Below are 14273 nucleotides of genomic sequence, written 5' to 3'. Positions count from 1 at the left end.
TGGGGCTCCCAAATCCGCGCCGCTAGGGGAAAAGGGCTCAAGTATACGTGGAAGCTGGCAGCTGGTTACGCGTAAATACTTTGTTGCATCTGTTCCCTTGGCTGATCTGCGGGCAGCTACTAATGAATGAGATGGGTGATACAACGACTGAATCAAGTAGAAAACAACTCCACAAATTGCCAGGGAAAGCCGCACTCTGTCGGGCCAGGTTGAACTGTATGCGTTGAGTCCAACGCTATTTACGCGTATTACGGTCCTCCTAAGCCACTTGCACAGCCCAAGTCTTCTAGTATGGGCTACGAAATATTCTTGTAAGTCAAAGGGAACTTTGATTGTTTTTATTTCAGAAGAAATGTGAGGCTATATATACATCAAGGGCACGAAACTGATTTCTTGACACTTCATAGAGAATATCCGATGAACTAATTTCGACCGTGCGGCTCTGTTTTGAACAAACTCAACTTGCTTCGACAGGGGTAACCTTTTTCGGGTTTTGGCGTATGACCACGGAATAAATAGTACCAACTGTTTAATACTGGAGACGGTAATTACGGCAATTGTGCTATTTCTCACAATTTACTCAGAGTACACCAAGAAAGAATGGTGAGATTTTCCCTGACCAAATTAAGTCAAGAGTATGAGTGGGGCGCTGAGGAATAGAGCTTTTTGTGTATCTCAGTAATCTATTTTCGAATTCTTTTGTACTTGAAAAAGCAAGTTCGGTGTTTATTTGAGCTTGTCATACATAAGAATAACGCATGAAATATGTACCACAGCTGTAAAGCGCGCAGCTTTTGGTCGCTGCGCCAAAAAGACCCGGACTCACGTGACAAAGTCAATGACGTATCAAGTTTGTCACGTCTCCTGCACCTCTAGTGCCGACCTAATCCACATCATGAGCTCCAAAGGAAATATTCTGAAATTTTCCAGTACACCCTCAAGATATGCAGTCTGGGCGCAAATACTCACATCCCGAGGTGAGATTCTCACAGTAAATCATGAAAAGGGACGCTAACATTGTCTCAGCCGTTGTCGGAGAGTGAGAAAATGCATTTTAGCAAGTACGGGAAATGGCCAGGTGGGGCCGTACAAGGGAAAATTCCCAAGGTAGTTAAGACCACATGTTGTATTGCCTACTTATTGACAATATTAAGGAACGAACGTACTTTGACTCTGGTGACTTTGCCTTAGCTGAGGGTCATAAAGTCACTGATAAAAGCACTATCAAAACCGGCAAAGCTCATCCTAGTCGCGGATCTATTTCACACCCTTATTGTCCAGTTCCAGCTACCAGTAATGTTGAGGAGGACGCAAATCGGGATATGTATAGGAAAAGTGCAAGCCCTGAAAGAAGTCCTCTCCTTCAACATTCAGGCATTGAAGATGAGGAATTTATCAAAAAAGAGGACAGAGATGATCATGGGATAAGCAGGGGTTGATATGAAATCATTGGTCTCAGATTGAAAATAAGTATTCCGTTCAGCTGTTTGAATTGATTATTAGTGCGAGTTGTTCGAGTATAAGTTCAAGCTCGTCGAGCGTGAAATGAAAGGTACCGATCTCTTACCTTTCGAAATTAATTTATGTTTTTAATTATTTTGGTCAAAAAGAACTAGCTTCTGATTTTCAATCAAATGTAAGTTTAAGTCTGTATGATGGGAAATGTCAGACTAGCGTGCCACAATTGGTCAGCGTTGTTTTGGAGATGACTCGAGAAGAATTGCGTGTGAGTTGGGGATTTAGTCTCGACCTTCACTGTATTGTTGCCTATAATTCATTTGAAACAGTATAATTGGAAGTGCATTTACTTGCTTTCTGCTTAAACTCAATGGTCAAAAAAGGAGCTTGTCATAGGTAGAGACTTGGGGCGTCTGCTCTCTCATAATACTCGATCAAGATACGGAGGAAAATTTGCCATTATTCTCGCTTATCAGACGGCAAGGTGATAGCTAACGGTAAGACCCAACTGTAGGAGACTGCTATTCTAGAGACCATCGGATTCCTTTATCCTGTAATCATAGAAAGACTCCATTATGTCCCGAAGCTGATGCAGATTAAATAGGCCCCATAATCATTATTAATTACTGTATTATCGATGGACAAGTGAACGCGCTGCCAATTCAATTTCGTTCTACGCGGTTGCGTCCACTATACAGAAAATTAGCCATTACTACGATAGTTAAGCGCCAGAGAACTCTGAAATGATGGACAACGTGGATAGCTAGGATTGAGATCTATCATTTAATTTTATCAAAACCGATCCCGGCATAGCTTCCTGAGTACGACTAGACCAAAAAAAAAAAGAAAAGAAAAGAAAAAAAAGCGATTCCGTAGTTACCTACCCTTTGAGTCCCAAGAGCTGAACACAAGGTTCGAGAAGCAACAAAGCTTTCAGGGATTTTTAGATCATCTTTGGCACTGAAGAGAGTTTATATTAAAAACTCCATAGTCGACACTAGAAATAAGATGTAGCGCGAGGGAGCAAAAGAAAGATAGCTTCCTCGCGTTCAGGGGACCCAGGTATTGTTCATTATTGTCTTATCAAGATTACCTGATGGCTTCCAGAGATGCCTCTGGCAGCAGGGATTTCCTGTACGTGGTCGTTTGAACAAAGGCCGGGACCAGTTTTTGGGAACTTACGGAACAAGACCGACGATGACGCCGAGATACGTTCGGAAAAGGATGGGACTGACGACTCCGCCCTCGCGACCTCGAGCTTTCTGTCTTGCTGTAGCAGCCATCTCACCCAGCTTTACCAGCGGTTCCAGCAGGCCCTAGAGATCCTTTACGCCTATCTCGTCCTCGTGACCCAGTAGTACCCCTTCTTCCATCACGACCATCTCTTCCAGATATTCCTCTTGATTCAGCGGGACCTACATGCCCAGGAGATCCTTTCCTCCCATTACAGCCATCGCGCCCAGTCAGCTCCTGAACGCGTACAGCTCTTGGAGCTCCAGGGTATCCTTGTGGGCCTAAGGGGCCGGGCTGGTACCTGTCACTATATGATCCAGCGGCTCCCCGTTCTTCTGGTGAACCTGTCTTCTCTTGCGGTCCTTAGGGCCCTATTGGTCCTAGCGTATCTTGAATGCCCTGAGATCTTTGCCCCCCTCATTCTCCAATTGTGCCTTGAAACCTAATGTCTCCCGGGGAGCCTACAACACCTTAGTTGTCCTTTGGCCCTATGGGTCCTTGTGGCCTAGAAGGTCCCGAGAGACCTTGAATTCCAGCTTTGTCAGGATTGCTTCCCTGCCCTCGGGTCTATGAGTATATCGTCTATAGTATAAAAACTATCTAAAAATGACGAGTAATCTAACAATTACCGGATTATCGTATTAGCGGGTGAAATGCTTATTTTCTGTAAGGCGAGAAGCTCATTGACCAAGCTCGCGTTACCAAGTGTTCTTTGCGTTACGGGCTCCACGTTATCGTCTTTAAGCGCTGACTTTGAGTCTAGAAAACCATCATTTTCGAAGATTGACCTTTGCATTCGCATGTTTATATATATATATATATAGGGAAACCTAATCTGATAGGGAAAACCTATATCAAGGCCAAGTTCGAAATAATACCTGAAATAGTACTTCCCGCAACTACTCTTCCCCTGATGGATGATGCTAAGCGCATGCTCTGTCCCTGGTCCTTGCATTTTCAAGTTCGTCACTCGCAACCGACCGATAGCCGCTCCTTTAAAAAGCCATAGATAGCTAACAATCTTCAAAGTTATCTATTATATGCGGTGAGAAGTGGTATAGGTACCCGTCAGGGGCAATGGAAGCCCGTTTCCATGGGTCTGCATCCAGCAGGAGCCGTTACCAGCAAGTGTCTTTACTCTTTACTCGCGTAAACACAACACAATGTGGTTTCGATGCACACAACTCAGCACATGCTTGGTATGACAATGCTAGTGGGTATCCCGAATCCCAGGTTCTGTACTGATTCACTAAAACCATACAACATGAATTAGTGGCCTGCTAGTAAAAAAAAAGGGTGACAACTCGGAGGCTTACTCTTATTGTAGTGAAGTTTGAACCCTTTGCCGTTAATAGTGTAAATACAACCATCATCCTGTGCAGCTTCTCATTGTTAGCATATTGGTTGAAGAGAGTGTGATAAGAACTCAGATTTGTTTAGGGTGAAACCTACTTGGAGCGTTCCTCGCCATATCGGTACGGCAAGTGCCCTTGTTGAATCATTTCGAGGACGCCTCATCTAGCTTCTTCTGGCAGACTTTATTTTCCGCTTCGAGGTCGTTCCTTTCCCGTTGACATATTTTGTCTTTGATTTCGAGGGTTTCTTTCTCCCGCTAGAGGGTCTTGCTCTTGGTGTCGAGTTCATCTCACCTCAGTTTTTTTCATTGGATGCGATCAGTTATTCGAGGCCTATATTATATCCCATATAGGTGGGAGTATTGTAGTACAATGGATTCCAAGGGTGTCCTTAACTATAGGGGAAAAAGGTGAGGCCAGCAGGTACGATGGATTCCTCTTGGCGATTTTAAGTAGTACGATGCCGGCCCTTAATGTAGTTAGATAAAGCTGAGATTCGAATATACTTTTCAACGGTTGCGGAAATTTCTTCGTTTAAATTTCAAATCGTGTATCAACTTGTATAGATGAGTAGAAAATATTTTTGCAGGGGGGTTCCTGTGATGTGATAAGCACCGATGAGCCCCATTGCAAGTCTGCCAACAATCGCACAGTTTACTTTAAGTAGCATCACCCAACCGCGCCTCTGTCTGGTAATGACCAGGTAAGTTTCGCTCACCTCCTCACCGCGCGGGCCGCCGCCCCCTCTCAGGGCGCACTAGCAACAGGAACTACTGCCGCCGGTGGTGTTATAGGTAAGACTTTGCTCCAGTATACGCCATTAACGTATTGAATATCGCGCTAAATATTTGACTACGCTCTGTGATTTATCCTATTGTGCTTCACAAGCTCCTCGGCCCGCTCGGATTCGGTTGGACAGCCCGCATAATAGCCTTCATCGCCCTAGCTGGTCAGATCTTTTCCATTATTGTGATGAAGCAGCGCCTGCCACCTGCCAAGAAAGCCCGATCGTTTTTTGACCTCAGCGCCTTCCGAGAGCCCCGATCTTTTATCTTTTCCTTAGGGCTTTTCTTCGCTTTTGTGGGCCTATACTTCCCATTCTTCTATATACCATCGCTCTCCTCATCCTCTCTTCATACAGGCTCCAACATCTCATTCTATATTATAGCCATACTGAATACATCATCTGTATTTGCCCGAATCACACCGGGTATCTTAGCGGACCGCACTGGGTCCGTGAATACAATTATACCTATCAGTCTGGTTGCTACAATACTCATGTTTGCATGGATTGGCATTAAGAACGAAGCCGGGGGCTATCGTGTTTGCCTGCATTTGCGGATTCGCTTCTGGTGCTATTGTTTCGCTACCACCAACTACTATTGCAAGACTTAGCCCTGATTTAAGCATGATGGGCACCCGAATGGGCATGTGCTTCGTTTTCGCTGGCACAGGTCTTCTAATTGGTAATCCGACTGCTGATACTCTGCTGAATTAGGAACAAGCAGAGGTTTGGAAGGCCCAGGCTTTAACCGGTGTTATGGTGGCGACGAGCTCAGAATCCTTCATTGGATTGCGCCTGTTGAAGTGGAAGCAGGGCGACGGGTAGAAAGTTTGATTAGAATGTATAGATATTGCGAGGCTTAAAAGGCAAAATAGATGCGGGAGGACGTATATGATTCTAGAGGAAGTACCGCTCGGTTGAGAATTATCAACACACATTTGGGCCACGAGGAATGAGGCGACTTCCCCGCTGGCGGCTTAACTTCATCAGTGAGATGTATTATCTTAGAGTGTTTGATGCACATATTATTACTATTTAAAGTTCCAGTCTCAGGTGCTTGGTAGCAAGAGTGTCAATAGATTTTATAAAACTTTCAATAATAGGTTGACAATAGTCTCATCTAATTGGAGGTTCGTTGTTACGAAAAATATGAAGTCTCGTCTGTATACCATGCCTGGCCATAGAGCCCTCTAAATTGCATAGACACCAAAAATTTACAGGTTGGAGCTAGCAGTAACGTCTGAGGTAGAAGAAGCCGAAACATTCTTCACGATCACAGTGTTTCCACTCTCACCCGTCACCCGCACATCAACGGTGTCCGTGCCAAAGCCAGAACTATACTCAAAGTAGTTGTAAGATGTACGAGTAGTAGATGTCCAGGTGCTACCGCCATCAGTGCTAGCCTCGAGCGCAGTAACAGGCTCATTAGCATTAACAACCTGCATGGAGAACCAGTATTCCGATGTTCCGGATTTGTTGCGTAGCTTCAAGGGTCCAGAGAGGTCACAGGAGGTGAACTCCCAATCGATATCGATGACACCGGCTGAAATTTCAGCAATCTCACCGAAAGCGTTCTCGAATAGATCGAAGTGGTTTGCTTCACAGCCTGGACATTCATCGACAATCTAGTAACGCAAGAGATGTTAGCATTGGGATGATATATCTTCAACTTTTGGCTTCGGAAGATATGTAGTTACCATTGCCTTGATAGTTTTACCGTTGGGTCCCTTGACAGCAACGCATGCACCGCAGTTCGCGGAGTCGCTCCACTGGTCACCTGAGATTGCGGTACCAAAAAGGCTGCTGGGCAATGTGTAGTCGGAGAAGGAGCAGGCTCCGCCCGAGAGGTTACCGCCGTAGTAGGTGGCTGTTCCGGCGGTTTCACTGGACGAGGAGCTGGATGAGCTGGAAGACGGTGATACTGAAGTGGTGGCAGATGTCGAGGAGGTGGAAGAAGTAGAGGCCTCGATGATGGATGTTGAAGTGCTGGCCTGTTCTTGGACCTTTTGGACGGGTGCGGTTGTGGAAGGCTCAACTGGGGCCACGGTAGTGGTAGTGGTGGGCTCTTGGGGAGCTTTTAAGGTGGATGTAGCAGCAACAACAACACTGGTATGCTCTAGACTTTGAACAGTGGTGGACTCAGGGACAGAGGTCACAGATGAGGACACCTGAGCCTGAGGAGTCGATGCAGCATCGTCGCCCGCAGTAGTAGAAGTTTCAATGTGAGCACTGGTGATAGGGACTTCCGTAGTCTTGACAGGTGCCGGAGTTGGTGTGGTAGCAAACGTGATAGCCACAGTCTCATAATAGACGCTCGGCGTGTACCCAGATGGGCATGAGTTATCGCGCTTCACGAGTGGGCTAGCGGAGACGGTAGCAGCGATCCCAACAATGGTCGCACTCAGCGAGGCGAACAGTTGGTATCTCATGTTGACGTTGGATTTTGTCGGATATGTAGCGATATGCAACAAAAGTTGCTATACAGAAAGGATTGAACTTGGGATAATACAACAAAGTCGAAATTTAGAAGTGAGAGGAGCGGCAAATCTGCCAAAAAGATCGAATGGGAATGAATGGACGTCAGGATTTCAAATCCTCGACTGATGAATGAACGGCACTGTCGCAGACAGACTGGTGGAAGAGAAGGGCAAAAAAGATTGAACAGCACGAAGAGGCGCCCGAAGGGACTTCAGTTATTTAAAACGCGAGTCTCCATAGTATGAGCACATAGCCTGATTCATGTCCCTGGTGGATCAGCCGATAATTACCCTGGAGCCAAAGAAATGAGATTGAATTTATTTGAAACTGCCATCGTCCACTAGCGTCCGGATTGATGCCCGGAAGAAGCCGCAACTTGGACCCGCCGTGCCTTGTTGGGCTTAGTGGGGCTGCTTAATTAAGGGAAATGACGCTAAATGTTCTAGGCTGCACACATCAATAAATAAATTAGAGACAAAATTTCCACTGCGGCGCTAATGATATTAAGGGTAAATGGATGCGCTCAAGGCATGATAAGCAGGATCAGCTTATAAGGTGTACCCTTTTATGATGTACTATCTTGCATCCGAGTCGTTTGCTTCCAAATTAATGGTCCTGGTGACTTTTTTAAACATGAATTGACCAATATGTCAAGAGGGTCATATTCAAGAAGAGCCACAGGTATTCCAAAGAGATACTGGAGTCAGATAGTTGAATTCAATTGCTTTTGAAACCTTCCCAAGTACCCAGTATCATTCAAAGAGATACTTCATAGTATTTTCAAGCCCCTCCAGATCTCGCTCAAACAAGTTAGACTTTTCTTTACTCACCCAACCCTCCGTATGGCCTCCTCCAAAGTCAATCAAGTATACATAATTGTTTTTATCGATGGGGACATTGAATGCTTTCGCATTTCCCCAAATTATATTATGTGCATGGAGCTGTTTGATGGTGTGCGAAATCTGATCCACCCATTTAGTTCGGAGGGATGGAAGTTGAGGATCCTGTTTCTTGAAAGGATGAAGTGTAGATCCACAATAGATATATGAGAAGAGCAATCCCAGGATGTAACCACTCTCAGTACGGACTAGCCCTTCTAGTTGCGATGTCAGAACGGCTGGATTGAAATTAGCCGTGCGGACTTTTTTATAGCTATGAATCTCTCTTGTCATCATAGCCGCATCGCCCCAAATGCCTACTTTGAAGAATCTTGGTTGAATCAACACCTTGTGAGGTAGTCCTAGTGAAGTCAAATCCTTATTTAATGACATTTGTATGTCTCGGGGATGATAAACAGGGAACATCGAATAATCCACAGAGGGAGGTAGAAAATCACCAATGGAATGGGTTTCTGTATATTTGGTAGTGTCAAGATAGACCGGAACCACTTGATCTCCCGCTATATGCACGGTATAGTGGAATTCTTCTGAAAATAAGAAATCCTAAAGTGTGTATTTGTGACTCGGGTCCAGAGGAGCAATTTTGTGCATGATTGGTAGAAACGGCTGTAAAATCCAGTCAAGCATTTCCTCGAGGGGGTCTGCAAATTTTCGATTTAAATCGAAGTCAGGATCATTTTTTGAGGTCCATCCACCCTCTTGACGGCGGACGTGTCGAAGATATACTACCAGTAGAGTAGGGGAGCTTTCGAAAGTAGAAGTGAGAAGATCAATTTTCAAACGCTTATCGGAGACATGGATGTTTATCTATGTATCTTTATTCATGGTGCTCCCTCCGAATTGGCCGATCTCATAGATGGGGCGGTTGTATTCCATCTCAGTGGTTGTCATCCCGCGGTGAGAGAATCAGAGGCAAGAAGGCGGATATAGAAGGCAAGAGAGATGGTAATGAATGATATAAATAATTTATTCAATTTTCATTACGGTGGAGCGAATGTGGTGATCAACAGAGGCTGATAAATGATGCTCAAAGGCTAAGAGAGGGAGGCGACATCTAAAGGGACTAGAATCTTCAGCGCCTCAGGTACCCGTGCATAAATTCATTGCTAGCGATTGAAACGTCTTGGTGAATGCAAAGACTAGGGTTGGACTTGCACAGGACATATATAATCTCATATAAAGACCCAGGTAAAGTTTTATCAACAGACTTTGTAATGTCCCTTTTCAGTGAGTTTATGCAGCAGCCTCCACTTGACCATAAGGAAGACCTTTTGTTTTTGTGCCGAGGATTCACTTTGTGGTCCGCTGCCATACTAGTAATTCTATAGAAAAAAGAAAGTTGAAATACCCTACCTACGGGTGACCAAATGCATGATTGTTCTTGTTCGAGCTATAACTCCTCAAATGGAATAATGAAGGAGTGAAGACACTCGTGTTAGGATATAAAAATAAAGGGAAACAGGTAGCAAATCCTAATTCATTGGTCGTATGTTAGCTAATAATATGATATTTGTCATCCATTTATCTAGCATGACGAAACACGTTACCCCTCAGGCGCCTTTCATACATACACCATCCCGACAACGGCTGAATTGAGTCGATTTTGGCATTTTGCGCTAGAGACAAGCTGGAATGGTTTTGATGTTTTGTTATACTTGACGTAGCTTGAATACCAATCGACCCTGCCACCATAATCGTCTCATACAACGTCCCGTTATCATCGACAGTGACTGGTACAGAGGCAAAACCCGTTGGAACATCGGATATGTCAACGTGGCGTAATAAGACATCTTTTAGCTCCATTTCAGTGTTCCGTGATTGAAACTCCGGTGACTCCCTGGGGCGAAATATTTCGCGGCAAAAAGGTAATCCGTTCTGATCCCAGAAGTAAAACACGGAAATTTAACCCGACAATTCGTCTGACCCACTTCCATAGGCATCTCTGGCGGCACATTTACTCCAGAAGGCAGTTGACTCGGGTGATTGCGGGCTATCAAAGCAAGCAACAAAATGGTTCAGGATAGGACGAAGAAGCTGGCCGAATCGTGCAGGCTCGTCGCCTAGCTGATGAAGCTTATCAAGTTTGTTCACGAGCTTTACCCAATCCTCTCGTTCACCCAAAAGGGTCACAGACGGGATTCCATTAAGCATCACCTTGTATGAGAAGAACTTCTGCATAGCGCCCATCATTAGGACTGCCGCTGTAACTGTGTCAGACTTGGTTGTCGTGGTAAAGTCTGGTATGATCCAAGTGCGTAGATCCTTGTCAATCACACTTGCTTCAATTTGCTCAGTCATCTGCACGGCCAAGCCACCAATGTTGGCGGTAATGATATTTCCTAAACCCTTCACTGTAGCTCCTTTTGGTCCCCGTGTTCGACGAAGAGGTGTCGCAGTTCCTCTGCATGAGCGTTTATAAAGAAATTCAGCTGTGCAAGGATAGAAAACCACACATCTTCTGGTCGTATGGTGAGATGGTGATGACCGCTGTACGCCTTGAATACCGCTCGGACAAAGACATTTTCGGACGGGGAGATGTGGGAGTCGTTGAAGAAATTTGGAAGGAAGGAATGCTGGAGTAACCTTTGCCTTCTTTGATGCTCATCAGGGCATGATTTTTCGAACCACTCTTCAACATTCGAAACCGTCGGATATCTCCATTTCTCAGATGAATGGCTCGCCGCCGTGAGAGTAACAGGCTTGATTTCGGTGTGAGTTGAAATAGAGGAGTGAGATTTCAATCTGGTGTTGAAAGAAGTAAAAGCAAACTGCGGTGATTTGAAGGTCTTGTTAAGAAAGAGGGTAATTGTCACTGCAACCTTTAGGCGGTAGCAGCGATTGGCGACGGAGCTACACAAAATGGGCGATGGAGCTACGTGGTGTGTTATGGGGACGGGATATAGCAGTCACCATAGTCACCTGGGCAATGGGGATTCTGCCAATCTTATGCCTGATTGACACCTGAGACCAGACCGTCCTAGGCAGCACTCTCTCTAAGTTAGTTATGGCAGGTGACTTTGCAGTGAAACGAGGCACCAAGGCATCAAGGCGCAGAACAAGGCGTCAAAATTGCCAAATGTGACATTGGCTATGCTGGCGTCTATACGCCCGTCATATGAGGCAACGCAATGAGAGATGAGCGGGAAGTATATCAAAGTTGATAAGCTGTCGAATCTCCATGTAGGATATTACAGGATACGTTTCGCATTAATCGTCATGTTACTATATTTTCAAGGGACGTTTTACAGCTCTGCTATGCTATCAATAATTTACTTTGCAACGCGTTTCGCGGCGCGTCGGAAAACACGACGCGCGCTGCAACAGGATATGGGGCCGATCACTTTCCCCCACAGCATCAACTGCACAAACTGAATTGATTTGAAGAGCTGGAAGTAAATTTGGAAGCTTATTTATCGTTCTATCGGGTTTCATTAACTTTATGAACATTAATTCGTGAAAGAGACAGAATAAACGCCAATGTATCTCGAAAAGGGAATAAGCGGTCTATAAAACTGGGATTGTATCATGAAATGGAGCACAGATTGCAATAATCATTAGACCATTTTGCCAAACCTAAACAAATATTCGTCATCCCACAGACTACTTTCGTGATGTGATCAGTTCAGAATCCTTTAAATCATAATTCAAATGGGGAATATGTGTTTTCGCCATGAGTGCCTCAATTGTCATCATCGAGTTCTGTAAAGACTCCTGCAAATAATTGTCGTCCTCGTCTAGCATCATAGTATCGGCTGTGATATTGAAACTTTGGGTCTGCTCATTAACAATGATACGATCTTCTAGATCGGGAAATATACTTGTACTGGCGCTTGGAGTTGATATAGAGCTTTGAGACCGGGACGAATGACTGGACATGCTACCCTTTTTCGAGACAGTCCCTGCGATTCGCAAGCTTTTTAGTCTCAGTTGTTCGGTCATATGGTTGAGGCTTTTGAGGGTTCTTTGTAGAAGTAGATCAACAACGAGACGTTTCTCCTCGCGAGCCAGTCGATATGTCCCTAAAAAGGTATAGTCGGGGTTGAAATCTGGGGATGAGGGATCTTGGATTGGAGGTCTCAGTTCGGCATCACTGGGAGCCGACTGCTGTCCGGCAGTTTTGATTAAGTTGAGTAATGCACGAAGAGTCATTACGGACAGCACCAAAACATCCTTGTCATAGCTTATGTGACAGCTCTGACACGAGAGATGCATTTGCCAATCAACAAGAGCATCTCTAGCTATTGTAAGCACAAAATCTGGCTGAAGGAGATGCCTTGAATGACTGAGTGTTTTGAACTTGGAGAGCTGATCTGCTAACTTCTTGACACAGTTACACGCAAAAGGCGGGAGGCTTCCTGGCGTGGAATAGTTGACCGAAACTTGCTCGGGAACGCATCCCGAATTAATGGGGTCTGCTAATTTTGCACTCTTTTGTATATCACTAAGGTCGGAGTACTGGGGTGTGGCATCCGGGGCGGCAAGAAGAGAGTCAATCCAAGATATGTCAGGGGGGGTATAGTTGGACATATCAAGATAATTTGATGGAAGAGAGGTAGGAGAGGCTGTTGGGTCGCTTATGCTAGAATCCTATAGAAGAAAGAATTCGTCAGTTGGAGAACGTCCCAAAATGGACATAGGAAGGGGTCATTACTGTTACAAAGGGCGTGAAATCTGATTCTGATTGGCCGGCATCGCGCATCGAAAGAAAGCTCCAAAGATGACTTGGGGTATCGTCTTGATCTGTCAGGTTTGAAGATTGACTGAACGGTTTCGCAGGTGAACTTTCGCCTGCTTCATCTCCGCTCTTTGCTGCCGAGGGCCGACGATTGTTTTGGACCGACGTGATCTTCCGGCAAAGATTAGTGAAAATGCTCACCGGAGCGTTGGACAGACTTTCTTCAAGCACACGTACACATTGGCTATTCTCGTCTTCATTATCTTCAAAGTTTGCCGCACGAAGTTGTTTGATCCGCTCGAGTGTTTTCTTGTTTTTTACCCCCTTCGGACGCCCTGTGCGATTGGAAGTGCTGTATATACACCTGACTCCGAGCTTGTCACATCCTTCACACGGGGTTCCTCCGCCGCATTTGACCTTTCCTTGGTGACATAAATCGCACGCGGAGCGAAGAGTCTTCTGCCCAGTGGTGACCTTTCCGGCAAGAGAGTTCATAGTGCACGGATATGGATCAGGTTAGATCTCCGCTGGATCTGCCAAGCCCGGCGGCCTATTCAAAAGTGGATATGAGCTGGGTATAATCTGGGTGTAATGGCTATTTTAAATATACCATCATCTCTTTCGTGCCCCAACAGGTGCCCATGTAGTGCGAGTCGCCAAAACTGGAGAGTTACCATTTATGGAGACGCCCGAAACTATCTACTCTTGACAAACAGGGAAACCAGAACATAACTTGTAGCGTCATCACTAGCCAGTAGTTAAGCGTGTCTCATATCTTTTTTTTGCTTTTCCTTTGAGTGAAGTGGATGCATGGATCCATAGCAGCATGGCAAAACACCAATAGGAAGACGAGCCTTTCCGTTCTAAAGATAATATGCAGCAGATGTTGCATCGAATTAACGCCCGATGAAATGTCGTTGAAGGATAATCTAGATCGCCAGTATTTCCGAACCTCGTGGCTTTCTTCGCTTTGATCGCTGCGCGACCTGCGATCGACAGGAGCAATGATAGCGTGGTCTTGAACTAGACGCCTATTTGACCTGGTTGATGCTGTGGGCCTGGCAATCGTAAGATAGGTTCTCCTTAGCCTCATTCGACCCAGATGTTTTACGAGGGATAATGGTCGAAGCGGGGCCCATCTGTGAACCTTCATTTGAAGCCGAGTCTTCAAAATGACGTCCGTGAGAATGCTGAAACACATCCATGGTTGTGGCGAAGCTCTATATTTCCATAGAGTTAATTCACGGTTAATATTAAATGATTGGCCATAATTTCGTTTGAAAGATAGCAACATACTTTTGAAAGTATTTTTGATCATTGAACGACCTCGCTTACCTTGACCCAATTCTGCTAGTATGGCTGACCTCGTATCTGCATAGACTTCCCGCAAT

The 14273-nt window shown here is 45.2% G+C and overlaps 5 protein-coding genes across 5 annotated transcripts; 1 reads left to right on the top strand and 4 right to left on the bottom strand.

The window, feature by feature from the left end:
* Positions 1 to 2567: 2567 nt before the first annotated feature.
* Positions 2568 to 2816, top strand: N7478_008308 (uncharacterized protein; the record flags this gene model as incomplete). The annotated part of the gene is made up of 1 exon (XM_056924522.1): positions 2568 to 2816. The coding sequence occupies one exon, from the start codon at positions 2568 to 2570 to the stop codon at positions 2814 to 2816; it is 249 nt and encodes an 82-aa protein (XP_056777248.1).
* A 363-nt stretch (positions 2817 to 3179) lies between these two features.
* N7478_008307 (uncharacterized protein) lies at positions 3180 to 3493 on the bottom strand (the record flags this gene model as incomplete). Its single annotated transcript, XM_056924521.1, has 2 exons — positions 3180 to 3258; positions 3321 to 3493. 2 exons carry the CDS (start codon positions 3491 to 3493, stop codon positions 3180 to 3182), a joined length of 252 nt encoding a protein of 83 aa, XP_056777247.1.
* Positions 3494 to 6044: 2551 nt separating this feature from the next.
* On the bottom strand, positions 6045 to 7259 carry N7478_008306 (putative extracellular cellulase CelA/allergen Asp F7-like; the record flags this gene model as incomplete). The annotated part of the gene is made up of 2 exons (XM_056924520.1): positions 6045 to 6455; positions 6528 to 7259. 2 exons carry the CDS (start codon positions 7257 to 7259, stop codon positions 6045 to 6047), a joined length of 1143 nt encoding a protein of 380 aa, XP_056777246.1.
* Positions 7260 to 10109: 2850 nt separating this feature from the next.
* Positions 10110 to 10505, bottom strand: N7478_008305 (DUF4419 domain-containing protein; the record flags this gene model as incomplete). The annotated part of the gene is made up of 1 exon (XM_056924519.1): positions 10110 to 10505. The coding sequence occupies one exon, from the start codon at positions 10503 to 10505 to the stop codon at positions 10110 to 10112; it is 396 nt and encodes a 131-aa protein (XP_056777245.1).
* Positions 10506 to 11807: 1302 nt separating this feature from the next.
* N7478_008304 (Zn(II)2Cys6 transcription factor domain-containing protein) lies at positions 11808 to 13377 on the bottom strand (the record flags this gene model as incomplete). The annotated part of the gene is made up of 2 exons (XM_056924518.1): positions 11808 to 12794; positions 12865 to 13377. The coding sequence occupies 2 exons, from the start codon at positions 13375 to 13377 to the stop codon at positions 11808 to 11810; spliced, it is 1500 nt and encodes a 499-aa protein (XP_056777244.1).
* Positions 13378 to 14273: the final 896 nt, after the last annotated feature.

This window comes from Penicillium angulare, assembly GCF_028827245.1.
Source record: "Penicillium angulare strain IBT 27051 chromosome Unknown utg000005l_segment0_segment0, whole genome shotgun sequence".
Taxonomy (NCBI): domain Eukaryota; kingdom Fungi; phylum Ascomycota; class Eurotiomycetes; order Eurotiales; family Aspergillaceae; genus Penicillium; species Penicillium angulare.
Note: the sequence above shows the minus strand (reverse complement) of the source record. Positions and strands in the feature narration are given on the sequence as shown.